The 18,117-nt window shown below is 35.8% G+C and overlaps 1 protein-coding gene across 1 annotated transcript; it reads left to right on the top strand.

Annotated features, from left to right (window-relative positions):
- Window positions 1-840: 840 nt before the first annotated feature.
- LOC110110417 (sucrose synthase 2) lies at window positions 841-7,510 on the top strand. Its single transcript, XM_020841883.2, has 16 exons — window positions 841-1,199; window positions 2,110-2,252; window positions 2,479-2,608; window positions 2,699-2,850; window positions 2,964-3,156; window positions 3,595-3,713; window positions 3,807-4,023; window positions 4,096-4,191; window positions 4,957-5,130; window positions 5,393-5,509; window positions 5,593-5,759; window positions 5,855-6,079; window positions 6,146-6,464; window positions 6,550-6,794; window positions 6,993-7,131; window positions 7,224-7,510. The coding sequence occupies exons 2-16, from the start codon at window positions 2,152-2,154 to the stop codon at window positions 7,251-7,253; spliced, it is 2,424 nt and encodes an 807-aa protein (XP_020697542.1). The 5' UTR covers window positions 841-1,199; window positions 2,110-2,151; the 3' UTR covers window positions 7,254-7,510.
- Window positions 7,511-18,117: the final 10,607 nt, after the last annotated feature.

Raw genomic sequence — 18,117 nt, 5'->3', positions numbered from 1 at the left:
TGGCCCGGATATATATATATATATATATATATATATATATATATATGAATTTTTCATTAAATTAAAAAATAATAATTTCTGAAATTTAGGAGCACGTGCAACTTCTGCTGGATCTGGGAATGGACATGGGCCCCACCAAACTATACGATTCACTCGCCGATTCGAGAGTAAAATTACTAAAATATCGTAGGCCGTGCTTTCCTTAATCCAATTCCGTCGAGCTTAGTTTCAGGATAATTACTCTTTTTTTTTCAGAGAATTCTATAAATTTTTTAAATTTTTATTTGAGAAAACTATAAAAATATTTAAAAATAAATTATCAACTTTCTTATTATTTTATTTTTCAAATCACAATCATAATTTTTATTTTGCTACTATTTTTTCATTATTTTGAAAAATTTTTATGTAGGGAAAGTATTTACTTTTTTCATCAACTTTTCAAAAAATTAATTTTCTCGAAAAATTGTAATTATCTACACTAAAAATTACGATCACCCCAAACGGATCAAAAGTTTTAATTTCATAATTTGTTTAATTTACACTATTTATGAGTTTAAGAGCCATTTTTTTTGTTTAATGATAAAAAAATACATAATTTTTTAAAATATAGAAAAATATGAATAAGAGTAACTATTTATAAATGAGATAAATGTAACTAAATATTTCTTTTTTTATATAAGTAAAATATTATTATGTAAAAATAATATATATATCATTAACATTTTTAAGAATAAAAAAATTATAATTATCAAACTCTTAAAAATCTAATTAAAAATATATCTCTAATTAGTAAATACATAAACCCAAGAGAACATATGAAAAACCCCAAAAATATAAAGAAAAGGTGAGGAAGCTGCCCCAAACAGTCAAATTCCGAGGCGCGGTGGCCGCGGGATGGAAAACAAGGAGCAAGAGCTTCAAGTTCAATAAGCAGTTTTCCCGTTACAGTAAGGTCCTCCGCCTCCCGTCTCCCTCTCTCTCCAAACGAAAGCGAACTCTGAGCGAGCCCTACCTAATAAATAATAAGTAATGAAGACCCCTTGCCAAATTCCGGGTATATAAAGGGGCCGAGAGTAGCACTTACCTCCATCCATTGTTCCCAACTGCGTTCATTCTATTTTCTTTTGCCTTTCTCTCTCTTTGTAGTTCTGGCATTTTGCTTTGCCTTCGTTGAGTCCGCCATTTGAGTCTTCAAGAAGGTAAAGCTTCCGTTTCTGCTATAAATGTTTGATTTTTTTCACAATTCCCATGATGTATTCTTTTTTATTTTCTGGTATACAGCAGTGGAGATTATTGTAGAGTGTTTTTCACGTTTTTCTGTCTCCTTTTCAACCCTATCTCCATTTCAGCAATTTTAAAAATATATATAGCAAAAAGGTTTCTTTTTTCCCATTATTCTATGAGGTAGGGTGGCTCATATATTCTAGAATGCGCATGGGGGAATTTTATTTGATTGTTCTGTTAATTTCAAAGTTGTCTCCTTTTCTGATTCTTCTGCTGCTTGCTTGAAGTTTTGCTTCTGGGCTTCCAGTGAACTTCTTAGGATTTGTGGAGGTATTTTTCCTTTTATTATGAAAAAAAAAGTTTCTTTTCTGGAGATCACAACTATGGAACGATGCCACAGGATTTTTTTTTTTTTTTCATTTTGCTTCCGGTAAAAATTCGATTTTTGCCATGGAAATGGGGTTTGTTCCGTATTCAAACGTACCTCTGGTAATTGGTAAACGTTGTGACGAACCCGACGCCTTTTGTCAAAAAAGAAAAAAAAAAATGTCAAGAGTTGCTATCTGGCGTCGGTTTTAATCCGTGGAAAAAAAAAAAGAAAGAAACGCATCTACCTGAGTTGGCAGCGTTCAGAAATTTTATTCGCTTATCTGTCAATCTTATCCATTTGTTTGGTTTACACATCATAAATGTTTGGAAGAATTATAAACCACGTTCTGTTCTATGCTTGCATGTAACAATTTTACTGTTATCTTCAAGAAATTCTAGGTTTCTGGAAGAAGTTAGTCTTCCTGGCTTTTTCCAAGTCTAATTTCTCAGTTTTATAAGTATTCGTGGAAATTGTTGGCTCATTACTTACATATTGTGATTTTCACTTATTTGCAGTTCTGAGTTGTTCTGAAACTCTGAAACAAGGAAGGAGAAACAATGGCTGATCACAGAACCTTGACCCGCATCCACAGCATCCGCGAAAGGCTTGGAGATACTCTATCAGCTCACACTAATGAGTTGCTGTCCCTCTTCTCAAGGTATTAAATCCTTCTCTCTGGACTTTAGTTATACTCTTGAAGCATTAAAGGCGCGTCATTTGAGAAACGGCCTCAAGTTTTTGTGCCTTGGTTGTTGCATGCAATCCAAAACTTTCAAAAAGATTGGATTTCATATCATTTTTTAGCATGGTAGAATTTTTTTTTGAAGTAATTGGATCATGGAGGTTGATAAGTTTGAGAGTAAGAGATTGGTCGCATCGTGTAGGTTTGTTAAGCAGGGAAAGGGTATGTTGTTACCACACCAGATTCTGGCAGAGTATGAATCTGTAATCCCTGAAGCGGATCGAGAAAAGCTTAAAAATGGTGGCTTTGAAGATGTTCTCAAAGCTGCTCAGGTGTGACAGATGAACTAGTTTGCATTTTAAATTTGTTATTTGACTACTATTTTGTTGCTTGGTGGTTTAAATTTCTTGTTTGATTCTCAGGAGGCTATTGTCACACCTCCATGGGTTGCTCTTGCGATCCGACCAAGACCTGGAGTGTGGGAATATGTCAGGGTTAATGTGAGTGAGTTGGCTGTTGAGGAATTGACTGTGCCCGAGTACTTGCAGTTCAAAGAAGAGCTTGTGGACGGAAGGTTTGGCTTACAAAATTCTATAAATTTATACAGAATAGAGGAGCTATTGATTTGTAGATCTATGACAAACAAAGATGAGGGGTTTATTGCTGCAATTCTCTGTTTTCTTTCAGATCTGAAAGCAATTATGTGCTTGAGTTGGACTTTGAGCCTTTCAATGCTTCTTTCCCACGCCCTTCGCTCTCGAAATCCATCGGCAATGGGGTGCAATTTCTTAACCGGCATCTTTCTTCGAAATTGTTCCATGACAAGGAGAGCATGTACCCACTACTCAATTTCCTTAAAGCACATAACTACAATGGAATGGTAAATTTTCATTCTTTTGTGTTAAAACATTCTTTTAAGTATCATTTGTTGGAACTTTCATCTAATTACTCATCCTAGCTTTTAAATTTTTCTTCAGATTTGAGATCTGCAATATTTTCCCAATGTGGACTTTTACTTCTTTCTGTATCTTACATCATTGATCCCTTGGTTTAAGTCAAGATTGAATTCATATTATTTAGGTTTTGTTTGGGACGGCTTTCTTACTGCTTCTTAAAGCAATTTTTTTAGTACAAAAATTAATTTTTTCTATTAGAAAGCTGCTTTAAGAAGTAGTAAGAAAGTCATCCCAAACGAAGTCTTAATATGCATTAGAGCTTTTCGAAATGACTACCATAAAGCAAATTATTACAGATATCTTGTTTATGTGTGTGTCTTGATACATTTGAGTTGGATTTTCATAACAAAATTTGCATGCAGAGCATAATGCTGAATGACAGAATTCACAGCTTAAGCGCCCTTCGTTCTGCACTACGGAAGGCTGAGCAACATTTAATAAGCATCCCACAGGACACTCCATACTCTGAGTTCAACCATAGGTAGTCTCTGATACTCCTGATCTATAACACACACAATAAGATTATCTGAAAAATGTCTTTTTAAGCTTTGTAATTCAATTTAACAATGTGAAGATTCCAAGAGCTTGGTCTGGAGAAAGGCTGGGGTGATACAGCTGAACGCGTACATGAGACCATACATCTCCTCCTCGATCTTCTTGAAGCACCTGATCCAAACACACTTGAAAGCTTCCTTGGTGCTGTTCCAATGGTGTTTAATGTTGTCATCTTATCTCCTCATGGTTACTTCGCACAAGACAATGTTTTGGGTTATCCTGACACGGGTGGCCAGGTATTAAATTAACTTTGAGGTTCTATTATTTTCTGGTTTTCATTCTATTCTGACTTGAGGCTGCATTGGCAGGTTGTATACATTTTGGATCAAGTTCGTGCACTGGAGAATGAAATGCTTCTGAGAATAAAGAAGCAGGGACTTGATATCATTCCTCATATCCTCATAGTAAGTTTAAATTATCTGATACCTGGCTTTGAAAAGGTTGACTGTGCATGAAGCTCCTGTCAATTCGGGGTTTAGGGAGGGTACCCTTCACCTATGTTGCACTAATACACCTATTTATGAAGGCATGTTGAATCGGATATGTGTCAGACACGGATGCACATCTGATATGGCACTGATATGTGTCAAATACGGTAAAGCCATATCCAATTAAAATAATATTTTATTTCAAAAGGACACGCGTGTCCCCGTTGAAAAACTAAAAAAATTACGTGAAGAGAGAGGGCTAATATTGAGAAGTTCCTCGAGCCAACCAAAGGAGTATGGAAGGAAAAAGGAGTTACTAGACATTTAATGTTTACTTTTATTTTGATATTATAAGCTACAAGGTTACAAATGATGCTTTTTTTTTTCTTTTCAAATATTATGCTTTGATTGTTTTCTTAATTTTTATGTATGATTTATAAATTATAATGACATGTCCGCGCCGTATCCATATCCTATATTTTTAAGAATTGACGTGTCCCATATCCGTATCGTGTCATATCCGTGTCACCGTATCCGTATCGGTGCAACGTAGCCCTACAAACAATTTAATTTTACCTTTTTATTTGTGAATAGCCAGTTTTCATGCTTAAAAATGTGAGCACATGATCACAATAAACACAAACTAATCATAGACATAGCCCGACTATTTATTAGTTTTGATAGTAATATTAATAAATTGTTTCTTCATTAGTGGCTAAGAATTATCACCTTTCTGTGCAGGTGACTAGATTGCTTCCAGATGCAGTTGGAACTACTTGTGGCCAGCGTCTTGAGAAGGTCATTGGCACTGAGCACACAAACATACTTCGGGTTCCCTTCAGGACTGAGAAAGGAATCATTCGAAAATGGATCTCGCGATTCGAAGTGTGGCCTTACCTTGAAACTTATGCTGATGTGAGGGAATCTTAAATTTGCAAGGCTTAAATTTTTCTTGAAAGCTTTCAAACTACGGCTGCATTTGGGACGGCTTTTTTATTGCTTCTTAAAGCGGCTTTCTAGTATAAAAATTTTAATTTTTTACTATAAAACAGCTTTATGAAGCAGGAAGAAAGCCGTCCCAAATGAAGCCTACATCTATTTGAAGAATTAATAAATGTCCTAAAAGCTGTATTATTGCTTGTTTAGATGTTGAAACTCATATTGTTTTTGGCTATAGGATGTTGCAAAGGAGTTGGCTGGGGAGCTGCAGGCTACTCCAGATCTCATCATTGGAAACTACAGCGATGGAAATCTAGTAGCATCTTTGTTGGCACAGAAACTGGGAGTTACTCAGGTTTGCAAGTAGAAAATTCTTTGTTCTCAAAATACAAATTTTTTTATTGCCTGCTAGTATTTAACTTCAATGTATATTTTCAGTGTACGATTGCTCATGCTCTGGAGAAAACGAAGTATCCTAATTCTGATATCTACTGGAAGAAGTCTGAGGAACAATACCATTTCTCTTGCCAATTTACTGCAGATCTTATTGCCATGAACCATGCAGATTTCATCATAACAAGCACTTTCCAAGAAATTGCTGGAAGGTACTAGAAGTTGTAGAAAATGTACTCAAAACTGTTGTTTTGTCTCTCTGCTACTGATCCAAGTAAAAAATATATATATAATTCAATTGTTTCAGCAAGGATACTGTGGGGCAATATGAATCTCATACTGCCTTTACAATGCCCGGGCTCTACCGCGTAGTTCACGGGATCGATGTCTTCGATCCCAAGTTCAATATTGTCTCTCCAGGAGCTGATATGTCAATCTACTTTTCTTACTCTGAGGAGAGCAAAAGGCTCACAGCCCTCCACCCTGAAATTGAGGAGCTACTCTTCAGTGATGTTGAGAACACTGAGCATAAGTAAGTTATTATCTTTCATTGGCTTTTTTAGACTCCATTTTAACTGATTGCTGTGGCATATTTTAGGTGTGTATTGAAGGACAAGAGCAAGCCCATAATTTTCTCGATGGCGAGGCTGGACCGGGTAAAGAACATCACTGGCCTTGTTGAGTTATATGGTAAGAATCCTCGGCTTAGGGAGCTTGTTAACCTTGTGGTGGTTGCTGGAGATCATGCCAAGGCATCCAAGGACTTGGAAGAACAAGCTGAGATGAACAAAATGTACAGTCTCATTGAGCAGTATAAGCTTGATGGGCACATAAGGTGGATTTCTGCTCAAATGAATCGTGTTCGGAACGGAGAGCTATATCGCTATATTGCTGACAAAAAGGGAGTATTTGTGCAGGTAATCTCATCTTCTAACAAGAAACCAGAAGATTTGTAGTTTCACTTCTAGTCTAATTTGTGCTGCTTTATTTGTGTTTGTTCAGCCTGCCTTCTATGAAGCTTTTGGGCTAACAGTTGTGGAGTCTATGACCTGCGGCCTTCCAACCTTCGCCACAGTTCATGGTGGTCCAGCAGAGATCATTGTTCATGGAGTCTCGGGCTTCCACATTGACCCCTACCAGGGCGATAAGGCTGCAGAGCTGCTGGTGAATTTCTACGAAAAATGCAAGGAGGATCCAACTTACTGGGAAAAGATCTCCAAGGGAGCAATGAAGCGTATTGAAGAGAAGTAAGCATTAACAACTTGACAATCATGAGAGATTATTACGTGCGGTATCCGGATCGAGCCACGTCACCCGGATGCACCTGGACCCGTCTGACGTGACGCGTCCGGATTTGCCTCCGAACGAATCCGGACGCCGCACGTAATAATTTTCCGACAATCAGACTGCTACTGCATCAAAGCTGAACTCTTTTTCTTGTGCAGATTCACCTGGAAACTGTATTCTGAGAGATTGATGACCTTGGCTGGTGTTTATGGTTTTTGGAAGTATGTTTCTAACTTGGACAGGCGCGAGACAAAGAGATATCTGGAGATGTTTTACGCCCTCAAATATCGCAAACTAGTAAGTATACTTTATGTATAATTTATTATGTCTGAGGGGACTCCATTACTGCAACTTGAATGTTCATGCTTTGTCTTCCTTCACTATTTCAGGCAGAGTCTGTTCCTTTGCACCATGATTAAGAGATTGTTGCCAACAGCACTAAATAAATTCCGGGCAAAGTCAAAAGTTCTATTCCGTTTATTTCAAACTTCAGAAGAGTCTAGAAGCTGCTGAGAGGGCTTTTGTTTCTTTCTATTTGAAAATTCTCTACTTTTGTATAAGGCTCAAATGCCAGAATATTTGTAATGCTATCTGATTGTTTTTTTTGTCTCTCTTTCTTTTTTCTCCAGATGTATGGTCAAATAATATTTGAGTTGATTTGGTTTTTATGATGTCCTTTCTTGCATTTCTTTGGGGAAAATATGGCTACTTCTAAGAATAGGAAAACTCATTATGTTGCTCTTTCATACATAGTAACTTTAATGAGAAAAATATTCCAACTAAAACTAGTTCTTGTAAAATGAACAAAGATTATCTATAACATGGTAAAAATGAGATTAAAGCTTCGTTTGGAACGGTTTTTTTAAATGTTTCTTAAAGTAATTTTTTAGTAAAAAATTTTAATTTTTTATTAGAAAATTGATTTACGAAGTAATAAAAAAATTGTACCAAAAGATTTTATTCATAAATCTTATTCTCTCAGGAGCTCCATGGCTTTCTATGGCTTTCTATGTTATAAATGTTGTTAAAGAGGAAAATGAACGCTCGCATATGATAGGTGAAAAAGCCCGAGAGTTATTAGTCCCTAACATGGCGTAAAAGCCAGAGGGGACTCGCCTTCCATGAGAAAGCCAAGAATGTATACAGAGCACACACATCAGGACCTGCCCTCTAGTGAGAAATGCCCATTAATGTCAGTCGTCCCTACTGAAGATGAAACATCATTAGTTGTACAAATCATCCAAGTTGTAGGAAAAGGCCTTCTCAAGAGGATTTTAGCTTGTCCATTCACAATCAGCTGGCCATGGTGCTTACTACCCTCGTTACTTGGAAATACTCGCTTCCCACATTGTAGAAATTCAAGACTTCACCATAAGTCGTCGATAACCTTGGAGTGTGTGGGCTCCGAAAATTCCATTTTTGTTATGTGTGATCCCAACCACTCTGCGTCATCGGTCTATTTATTTTTAAGTGTTTGTGTGATGACGACGATAAAGAGTTTTAACGAGATTAGGTTTCGGGGGAATTTTCAGAAGGCATATTGGGTTTTAGATAAGACACTACCCAGAGATTTTGCTCTCATTTGGTGAGAACTTTTTGATCTGAGTTCTAGTTTCTTATAGGCGCAAGCCCCTATAGTTAATTACCCCTCCTGATAACAAGAGAGAACTTTTAGAATATACCCTATGATCCATCGCTCAAGGGTTTGACGCCTTTAGGGAACATACGGGCTTTGGCCGTGATCGTAATATAATAATGCCATTTTGCGGCAAAACCACCCGATCAGAGGGCACGTACCACGTCCCTGCTGGCAAGAGACTATTTGAGGATGAATCCTAGTGATACACTCGACACAACATTTACTCTTTGTGAGCTGAGGTTAATTTCAAATTTATCACCCCCGACAAATGGTTGCGAGAGATGGATGATTTTTTTTAGTTTTGAGTTTTTAGATGATTCATTTTATTTCAAAAAAAATTTGAGCTTTTATTTGATTTGAGATTTGACCCCTCCGGTTGAGATTTCCAGTCAATACGACCATCATCGGGGTGACATTAAGGTCACTTATATTTTGTAGGATTTTGGGAGGCATTTTATAATTCAAGTCGTGTCGACTCCAGTCCTTTCGAGGAGGAGGATGAAACATGAATATTTGACCTGCGCAACATTCTCGAATCGTTGGATTTGGAACTTAAATGTGACGATTGGAGCACATGCGGATTGTAGCATTTGACCCTGCGCTGCATTCTCGGTCGTTGATGTTTGTAACATTAATACATTGACCGAAGCACATGCAGAAATTGATTTTAGTTTAAGGGATCATATTTAATATATAAGGGGGATTTTAAAATATTTAAACATAATCCATTATGCAAGTGATTTTGCTTAGAAAATAGCCCGAGATTTCATTTAAGGACTACGAACGTCTTCTGTTCGCTTGTACATATGTTGCGGATCCGGTGGCGTTATAGTTTTCTAGATTTCAGTTATTACATTTAGTTTGTTTTAACTCTTCTAAGTGTCATTTAGCACATATTGAGAAAGTATTTTCTCAATAGGCATTAAGAGATCGTGCTCGTATTTGTAGGAGAATTATCTTATATGGTATAAGTTCTCCTATTCTTTCTTGTTAGGTAGACTGATTTATTTGATATAAGCTCCTTATCCTTGCTTGCAAATTGGTTGTTGTAGGCACTATGAATTCTCTATTACTTCTCATAGGTGAATTATAGTATACTTGTAGTAGGCACTATAAATTCTTTGCTCCCAAAAATAGTTTGACACTCTAACAATTTTAGATCTTGATGAATTGAGCTCTTTTTCCTTAAGTGGCATGTTCTATCTTTTAATTGAAGAATTGGAATTGGAAGTCACATATATAACTGAGAAGAGGATCATCCACCTGTAAGAATGTTTCTTGAACATGAGATTTTGTTTCTTGCACATTTTTTTTATCAATTATAGTTGGAGTCAAAGTCAATGCCCATATGTCGAAGCTCAATATACTACTTTTCCATTTCTCTTATTCTTCGATCATTTATATGTGCGGATATTATATAGTTGAATGAGAATGTGTGCTTTGGAGATTAATCCTTGGACTCATAAAAGTGAATCTAACACAAGGAAAAGCATGCATATGATTAAAACTTCTTACACTATCATCCTTATTTTTGCCTTCCTTTGTGAACCAAGTCTATGAAAATCTCTTCACCTTACGTATCAAGATTTTCTCCAAATAAGCTTTCATTGCAAATTCTTCTTCTCCTTCACATTACAACATTCATTGTTGTCTTCACCTACCATGATATGGATCAACCTCACCTTTTCCTTAACATAGCTTGGGTTCCTTTAGTGTTTACTTTCAATCAAGATTATTTTAAGAATAGAATTGACGGATAAAAGGGATTCTTCCATTAATACCCATTTGCATTTCATTTAGACCTTGTAATTTTGTAATCTATAATTTCAATTTAAACATTATGTCATACTCATTGTATAATGTTACAATTCAGATCTAAATCAAGTCTTTTATATTGATTAATTTGAGTTCAAATATGAGTCCGATTCGAGTTTAAGTTCAAGTCCAAAATTATTTGGTCGAATTTGATTTAAAATTGATCTTATGTTTGACTTATTGTTCAAATCAATTTTTTTTTTTAATTTTTTGTCCAAGTCCATTTGTTGTTCAATGAAAAATTCGGCAGCCTTCTAACGTCTCCTCCATCGAGGGAGAAATCGGGACGGTATTGCCGTAATTCTTCCTACCCAGACCTAAGGTCGACGGTGTAGGGGCTTCGATTTCAAACCATTCCACTACGATCTAAGATCGACTGCGTGAGGTCTTCAATTTGGAACTATCCCGGCAGGATCTAAGATGCGACGGCCCGGGGTCTTCAAATTTTAAAACCACCCCGTACGCCTTATTTTATTAATAATATATAATATTATATATATAATTTAATATATATATATATAAGGGAGCCCATTATCGGGCTAGGGCAAATGAAATCGGGTAGAGCCCGATCGGCTCTGGTCGGATGCACGCACGCGCGGAATCAGCCGGAGCAGGTGGAGGCTGAGGTCGGCCGGCGAAGGCGGCGGCTGTCGGAGATGGAAGTGCTGGTCGGCCTCGGCGTCAGTGGGCTAGGTGATCGGCAGGTTGTGCAGAAGGGAAGATATAGAGACCACGGCTAGGGGTTGAGTTCGGAAATGGAGGCACGGCGGCGATCGTCGGCTCCGGCGGATGGGAGAAAAGGTGAGTCTCTAATTCTTCTTTACTTGCGATTTCTTCTGATCTTGAGAATGTCTCTGTGTGTGTATTGTGAGAACCGAATGAGAGGAGTGTTTTATGTCGTGAGTTTGTCGGTGGGTGAAGCGTCGTGTCTGATCGTAGGTGAGTCGGTGATTTTGGTCGGGAGTGATTTCGTCCGATGTGGAGCCAGTCATGTCTAACAGTTACAGTCAACAGAGTGTTTGTTAGCCACAGGCTTCTAAACTCAACCCTCATAAGTAGCTAGGTTCATCTACACCTACTCTCATATACGCACTTGACATAAGGGAACTTGCCTCAATATAAAGGAGTAAAAATAAGAGTCTCAGTAGTATATAGAGCTAGCTATAGTGTGATACATGTCTAAAATAATTTTGTACCAATAGTCATTAATTGTTACTCTTTTTGTAGTCCTTTTTATAACCCTCATATTCCTATAAATAAAAAGTGAAGAGGAATATTTTTTTTTTATATTTTTACATCTTTTATATAGACTGTTAAGTAGGAGATTATTTTTCCCTTAGAACTTAGGCCGCGTTTGTTTTTCCTAATTTATGCTGTTTCCGTTTTGCATCCGTGGAAACAGTTCCTTTCCCTCGTTTGGTTAGCCTCCGTTTGTAAAATAACTTATGCAACTTCTCCGTATTAATACCGATCTCAAAAGTAAAAAAAGGCAGCAGTTTGCGTCCAATACCTGAGTTTTGAGAGGAATAAACCGAAAATACCCTACACTTTCCCACGTCGCCCTCACGTCCCTCTTCAGCGATTTTCTCTTCCTCCTTATTTCTTCCTTCCCTGTTTTGCAGTGCCCTACACCATTTCTGCTCTAATTCGAACCGAACATGTTTGTCGACCTTGCTTCCACTTCAACCCTTCTCCATTTCGTCGATTCTAGGCAGCAAACAGGTATGTCGACCTTCCTTCTTAATTACTGTGCAAAAAAAAAAATCGTGTATACATTCCTATGAACAGAATCCTTAAGTGTTCTCCGTTAATCTTCCAAAAACAATGTCAACAGTACACATTTGTAAACAAATATTATTTTAATTATTTAATATCTGAGTTATCAGTTTAATTTAATACCAAATTACCATGTCAACACTACATTTAATGCCTGAGTTATCAGTTTAATTTTGATGTCTAAACTAAAAATTTATAATTATCTTGCACAACTATAAAACAGAATTTCCTTCGTTTTAATTATATAAAAATATTTGTAAATTTTTATAATTTTTAGTATATATTTATTATGTATTTTTTATCTCTAAGATGTTGGAATCTGTAGATGGCGAAACAAAGAGAATGTGGTCCACCTGCGACATGGGATATCAATAACACATTACTCTATTGTGACTTATGTATAGAAGAAATTGAATTGGGTAATAGACCTTCCACCCATTTCAATAAGGAAGGTTGGACAAACCTTATGACAAAATTTAATTCACGCACTGGAAGATCGTATGATCGTACACAACTAAAGAATAAGTGGGATCATTTGAAGAAGGATTGGAAGTTGTGGAAAGAGTTGTTGCGTGGGGAGACTGGATTAGGGTGGAATCCAATAAAACGAACCATAGATGCTTCTAATGAATGGTGGAACGATAAAATACAGGTATTACTAAGTAAAATTTTTAAAATACATTCATATCACATGATAATCTATGTAGGTTTAATACATAAATGATTTCACAGTATGTAAGGACTAATAATTTTTTTGTATATATATTTCAGGTGTGTAGATGAGATATGATGATGAAAATGTAGAAGTTGAAGAAGATAACCTTGACAAACCTTATGAAGATTGAAGTTGCTTGTTAAATTTGTTAGAATTTGTGTTTGCGTGATTGAGAACAAAATGTGTTTTAAAAACTTAATGTTTTTTAAATGAATTAGTAGATGATGTGTGGTTATATTAAAAAGTTGATTCTTATTTACTCAAACTAGATAGTTTAATGGTGTTCGTAATATTATCATATTTATAATAAGTTTAATAGACATTGTAAAAAGTTTATTTCAAGTAAAAATATTTTAAAATGTTTTGTTAAACACATACTAAACAGAGAAATGAAATAAATATATATATCATAGATGTTTGTGATACAGAAAGTTAAGTAGTTTCGAAGTGAAATATTAGATCTGGAGCCGAAAATATCATGTTGGACAGAATTTCAGCATTTGAGATCCGGGTATAATTAATTAAAATAAGAGGATAATTTTGTCTTTTATCATTTCTAGAGTAGAGCGGAGAACTGAGATCCAGCGAATGCTGCGAATCCACCAAACAACTTCCCGTTGTTTTAAATAATTTTATTTTAAACTCCGTTTTTTTTACACTCCGCTCTACCAACTTAAACAAACGGCAGGTGGTAACCAAACGAGCCCTTAGTCATCACTAATGAATTCCAGGATGCAACAATTACTATTGCTCATCCCTTGGACCTATTTCCAAGCAATGATGAAAGCATTTAATATTACAAATACCAAAAGGAAGCATTTATTGATAATTGTATGAGGAAAGATGAGTGTTTGGCAATGTGTTTGGATTCAACAAACACTTAGATTAAAACTCGCCAAGTTTAATTCTTGAAATATTAGGGCTTGTTTGGGACGACTGTAGCATTTTATAAAGTTGGTTGTAAAGTTACAGTGAAGAAAATAACTTCGCTACTATGATTGCAGAAAATAACTTTTCATCATAGAAATTTCTTAAAACAGTGAGAATGTGATAGCTTAATGAAATTGTGGTTGTTGTCTAGAAAGCAGAGCAGTCAGAAAGTTGGACTCTTAGGGTTTGGTAGGGATGGCTTTCTTACGGCTTCTTAAAATAATATTTTAGTAAAATTTTTGTGCTAAAAAATTACTTGAAGAAGCAGTAAACCCACACGCCGTGTCTACTTAAATCCAGTTTGCTATAGAAGGTTTTTTTTTCTTTCTGTATTTTTGTTTTCAGTAAATATTGTGAGGTGAAAATGTAGTAATTGTTAGAGATTTTGTGAGATCTAAGTTGTTAGAGTTAAATTTGTTGGTTGAATTTTTGCTAGATTTTATGTTAATATGAAAGTTTTTTTTTTTATAATATTTAGTCTTTCCCATATAAAATTTTTATTTCTGTCTTTCTAAATAAAAGAACTCTTTTGCTACTTTCTATAATTTGGTTTAATCTTTGCTAATTTTCATTCAACATGATATTTTTTTTATCAATAATAATCTTATTTTTATCATACTTAACTAAATAAATAAAGGGTATTCATGACTTCGTTATTACTCTTGTAACTCTAGAAAATAAAGCTTACACAATATATAATTCCTTTTATCCATTAAATTATCTGATATTTAAATAGCAAATTTACATAACAAGTTTAAGCCAATGAAATAGTAAGTGAAGCTTATCTATTTTTCTATTTTTCTGATGAGATGAATTTTATTAAAATTTTATTAAAACTTTTTTTTTTTTGTAATTCTTTACAATGAAGTTAATAATTTATTAGTTATGTTATAATCCACCAGTAGTATGTTATATGTTGATTTTGGCTTTTCGGGGGTTTTAGAGGTTACGTAATGAGTGGACGAGGAGCATCGTTATTACTCTTGTATGATGGGAAACTAATTGTAGATGAGAATTTTGCGACAACATATATTAGTTGTAAGAATCGGCCATTGTTAGTGCTGTTGAATACAAAATTGGAGCCGCTCAAGATTGGAATGCTTACAGCACTAAAGTTTGATCCATCTAGATTCACAGTCAACATAGTATGTCGTCTTCCAGTTGGGAGTGAGTTCATTGCGTCGCATGTTGATGATGATGAAGTATGTGACTTGTGTTAACTCATGCTAATAGGTCATTTATTATCATGTATGCTGAGGTCGAGGAGAAATCTCATGAAACTTTGACTTGTGAAAACTGTGAGTCATTTGGTTTGGAATATGAGGTGGCGTTCCATCATGTTGGAGTAGATGTTGTAAGTAGTTCGAACCAAACATCTTCATTAAATATGATGGCTGGTACTAATTGTAGACCATCAATGCCTGTTGTCAATAAATGATACGAGATAATAGATAGTGGATCTAGCGAAGATGATTTTGATATCGATGATCATGACGTGTCGAATCAGATTTAGGTGAATGTAGATGGTGATGTTCGTGACATCATACAAAATTATTGCAATGTGACTGCACTTACAGAGACATGAATATGGGGCTAGCGGTTAGGCATCTAGGAAGCCCGAGCTGGCAGTTCGAGCAGCACGAGGGCTGGCAATATGGCGTCAGGGCAATGCAGTACGAGTAGCTCGAGCAACATAGGTAGGGATGGTGGTCAGGCGTCCGGGCAGGCGGTGGCTATTAACTTCAACGGGCTTATCTTCATTGCATCGAACAAGTAGAGGTTAACAGTTGCTTTTGCTCAGTATACATGCTGGTTTGAGCAATAGACTATGAGGAATTTGGATACTATCGTATGTTAGGGAGCAATATAATTGCTGCAATCCTACTCTTGATGTTAGCCACCAGCATTATACCTCCCAGTCCATCAATTACTTCATATTACATGCTATTAAAAATAAATGAAATAATTAATAACTGAATATTAACTTCAGTTACTTCAATATCTTATAAATCATTATTAATAATCTAAAATAATTAATTTTTAATATTAATTATAATTATCACTTTTAATTAAAAAGGTTTCCATGTTTCCTACAAATGTAACATATACAATAAATATATGCTCCTTATAGATATTTAACTTGAACTCCTTAAATTATATTAAGCATTTTGTGCTGAGGCCCAACGTCTGGGCTACTTGGCCTTTCAGCTTGACATGTTATTGATCAAAGGGGGTGGCAAAGTTCATCCTGTTATAATAGAATTCCTTATTGATTTGATGTTATTGTTCCTCCATCCTATGAATACAATCCTCCAAACTTAGCTTAAAATTAAGCTAACTTTGGAGGGTCGTACTCATAAGGAGGAACAACAAGGTCAAACTTTGGTTGCCTCCATTGAAAAAATTATTACATCCGGTGAAAATACCAAACATACCGAGTGCACCGAGCACGGTACCGAGTGCTGTACCGAGCACTTTAGTGACGTGGCATTTTGTTATTGGGTTCCGGATGCATTCGGTGGCCAGACAGAATAATTACTCTCCATTGGGTGGGTTATGTTGCCTTTAATTAAGAGAATGGTCCCCATAAATATGAAGTTCCATTAGAATGCTAGGAATGCTTCCCATAAAAGGAGTTGAAGTGTTGCATGCTAAAGGAGGAAAAACTATATTGTTTGGCATAATTGAAATAATCTAACATTCATGTAAAGTGATATAAATTCACTCTTTTTCTCACAATTGAAGAAAATGAGATTACAAAATGAAGAGCATTTGCTTGGCCACCTATGATTATAATAAATATTGTAAGAGAAGTGGTAAAGAATGATAACAACCGTCATGCAATGAAGGTCTAATGATAATTGACCATAAAATTTTTCAACTATACTTCCAAATGCTTTTTTCAATTATAAGTTCATCTTTACTCGTTATTGAATTACTTTTGATGTTGTTGATTTCATCTCATCAAAACATTCTATTCTTTTATAAATTTATTAAAACTCAAATTGGAATGATAAAAATTTAATTTCAAGTCAAATGAAAATTGTATCCTCAAGTTTAGCATCAATTGGGAGGTTAAAAATGATGTGAACCTGAGATCCCAAAAAATCGCTAAGAAATGACCCATTAAGGCTTCGTTTGGGACGGCTTTCTCACTGCTTTCTGATGCAATTTTTTAGTATAATTTTTTTAGTTAAAGAAATTTTTGTACGAAAAATCCACTTTAAAAAGCAGTAAGAAAATCATCCAAAACGAAGCCCAAGTTAAATGTCATCAAACAAAGCTAAGGATTTACCATGACCAATGAGAAAAAGATAACCACCTGCAAATCTGGGTATCAATAGACTGCAAATCCTTTAAAAAATGGGACATTACAGGGGCTAAAACTCCAAATGGACCCATAGTAGATAGTCCACAAATCTGTCAAGTAGGCTATGGCTAAAGTAAATGTTCAATTTTGCAAATGGAAAAACAAATTTAGGGAAGCAAAACTCAATCCACCATTCGATTTAAAAAGTATAGCTTGATTCTAAATGACTATGCATCTTGTTTTGATTGACATTTAAACAGGATAGCTTGCAGCATTCTTCAATGCACATTTAGGAATACAAACAGAAATGTGCTAGTAAGAAAGAGCTCCAGATAGAAGATCTGATGAGTTGAGCCAATCTAAGAAAAGAAATTTATGTTTCCAACAAACAAGCCACATGTTAGTTCTATCAAACAGAGATTGGCAATCCACAACCACAAATCAGCAAGTAGATGATAAAGGAATTCCAAAGTATTTCCAAGGGAAGGACTGCACTTAGCTAAAACCAAGAATCTGACCAAGCGCTATCGGATTATCAACATAGTTGGCAAAAGATAAGGGTTGATCTTGAGATGCAACTTGCCGGGGCCTCTAAATAATCATGCAATCATTATTCCCACAGATTTTCTCATAGCCTGTCAATATCGCAATCTCTTCGTCATGAATTATGGAATAATTAGGGGTGTCAATTTTGGGTCATGGGTCGGGTTCGGGTCAAACCCGAAACTGACCCGACACTATTCGGGTCAACTCGAACCCATCCCGTTTTTGTAAACGGGTCAGTTTTTTGGACATGATTCGAGGTCGAGAAAAAATTGCTAGTTTTCAGGTCAAAAAACATGTCAATCTCCGCTTTTCGGGTCAAAAATAGGTTTTCGGGTCAATACGGGTCAATTTTGGGTCAAAGGGTCAACCCGACCACATTTTTTAAAAGGATTGAATTTTTGAACCCGAACAGCCGAACCCGAGCCATTTTGGGTCCGGGTTGATCCTAACCCGAAATTTTCGGATCGGGTTCGAGTCGGGTTTTCGGATCGTGTCAAATATTGACACCCCTAGGAATAATTACTTATTAACTTGTTATAATACCATCATATG

This window comes from Dendrobium catenatum, unplaced genomic scaffold (genome assembly GCF_001605985.2).
Source record: "Dendrobium catenatum unplaced genomic scaffold, ASM160598v2 fragScaff_scaffold_199, whole genome shotgun sequence".
NCBI lineage: Eukaryota > Viridiplantae > Streptophyta > Magnoliopsida > Asparagales > Orchidaceae > Dendrobium > Dendrobium catenatum.
This window is presented reverse-complemented; position numbering and strand designations above follow the sequence as displayed.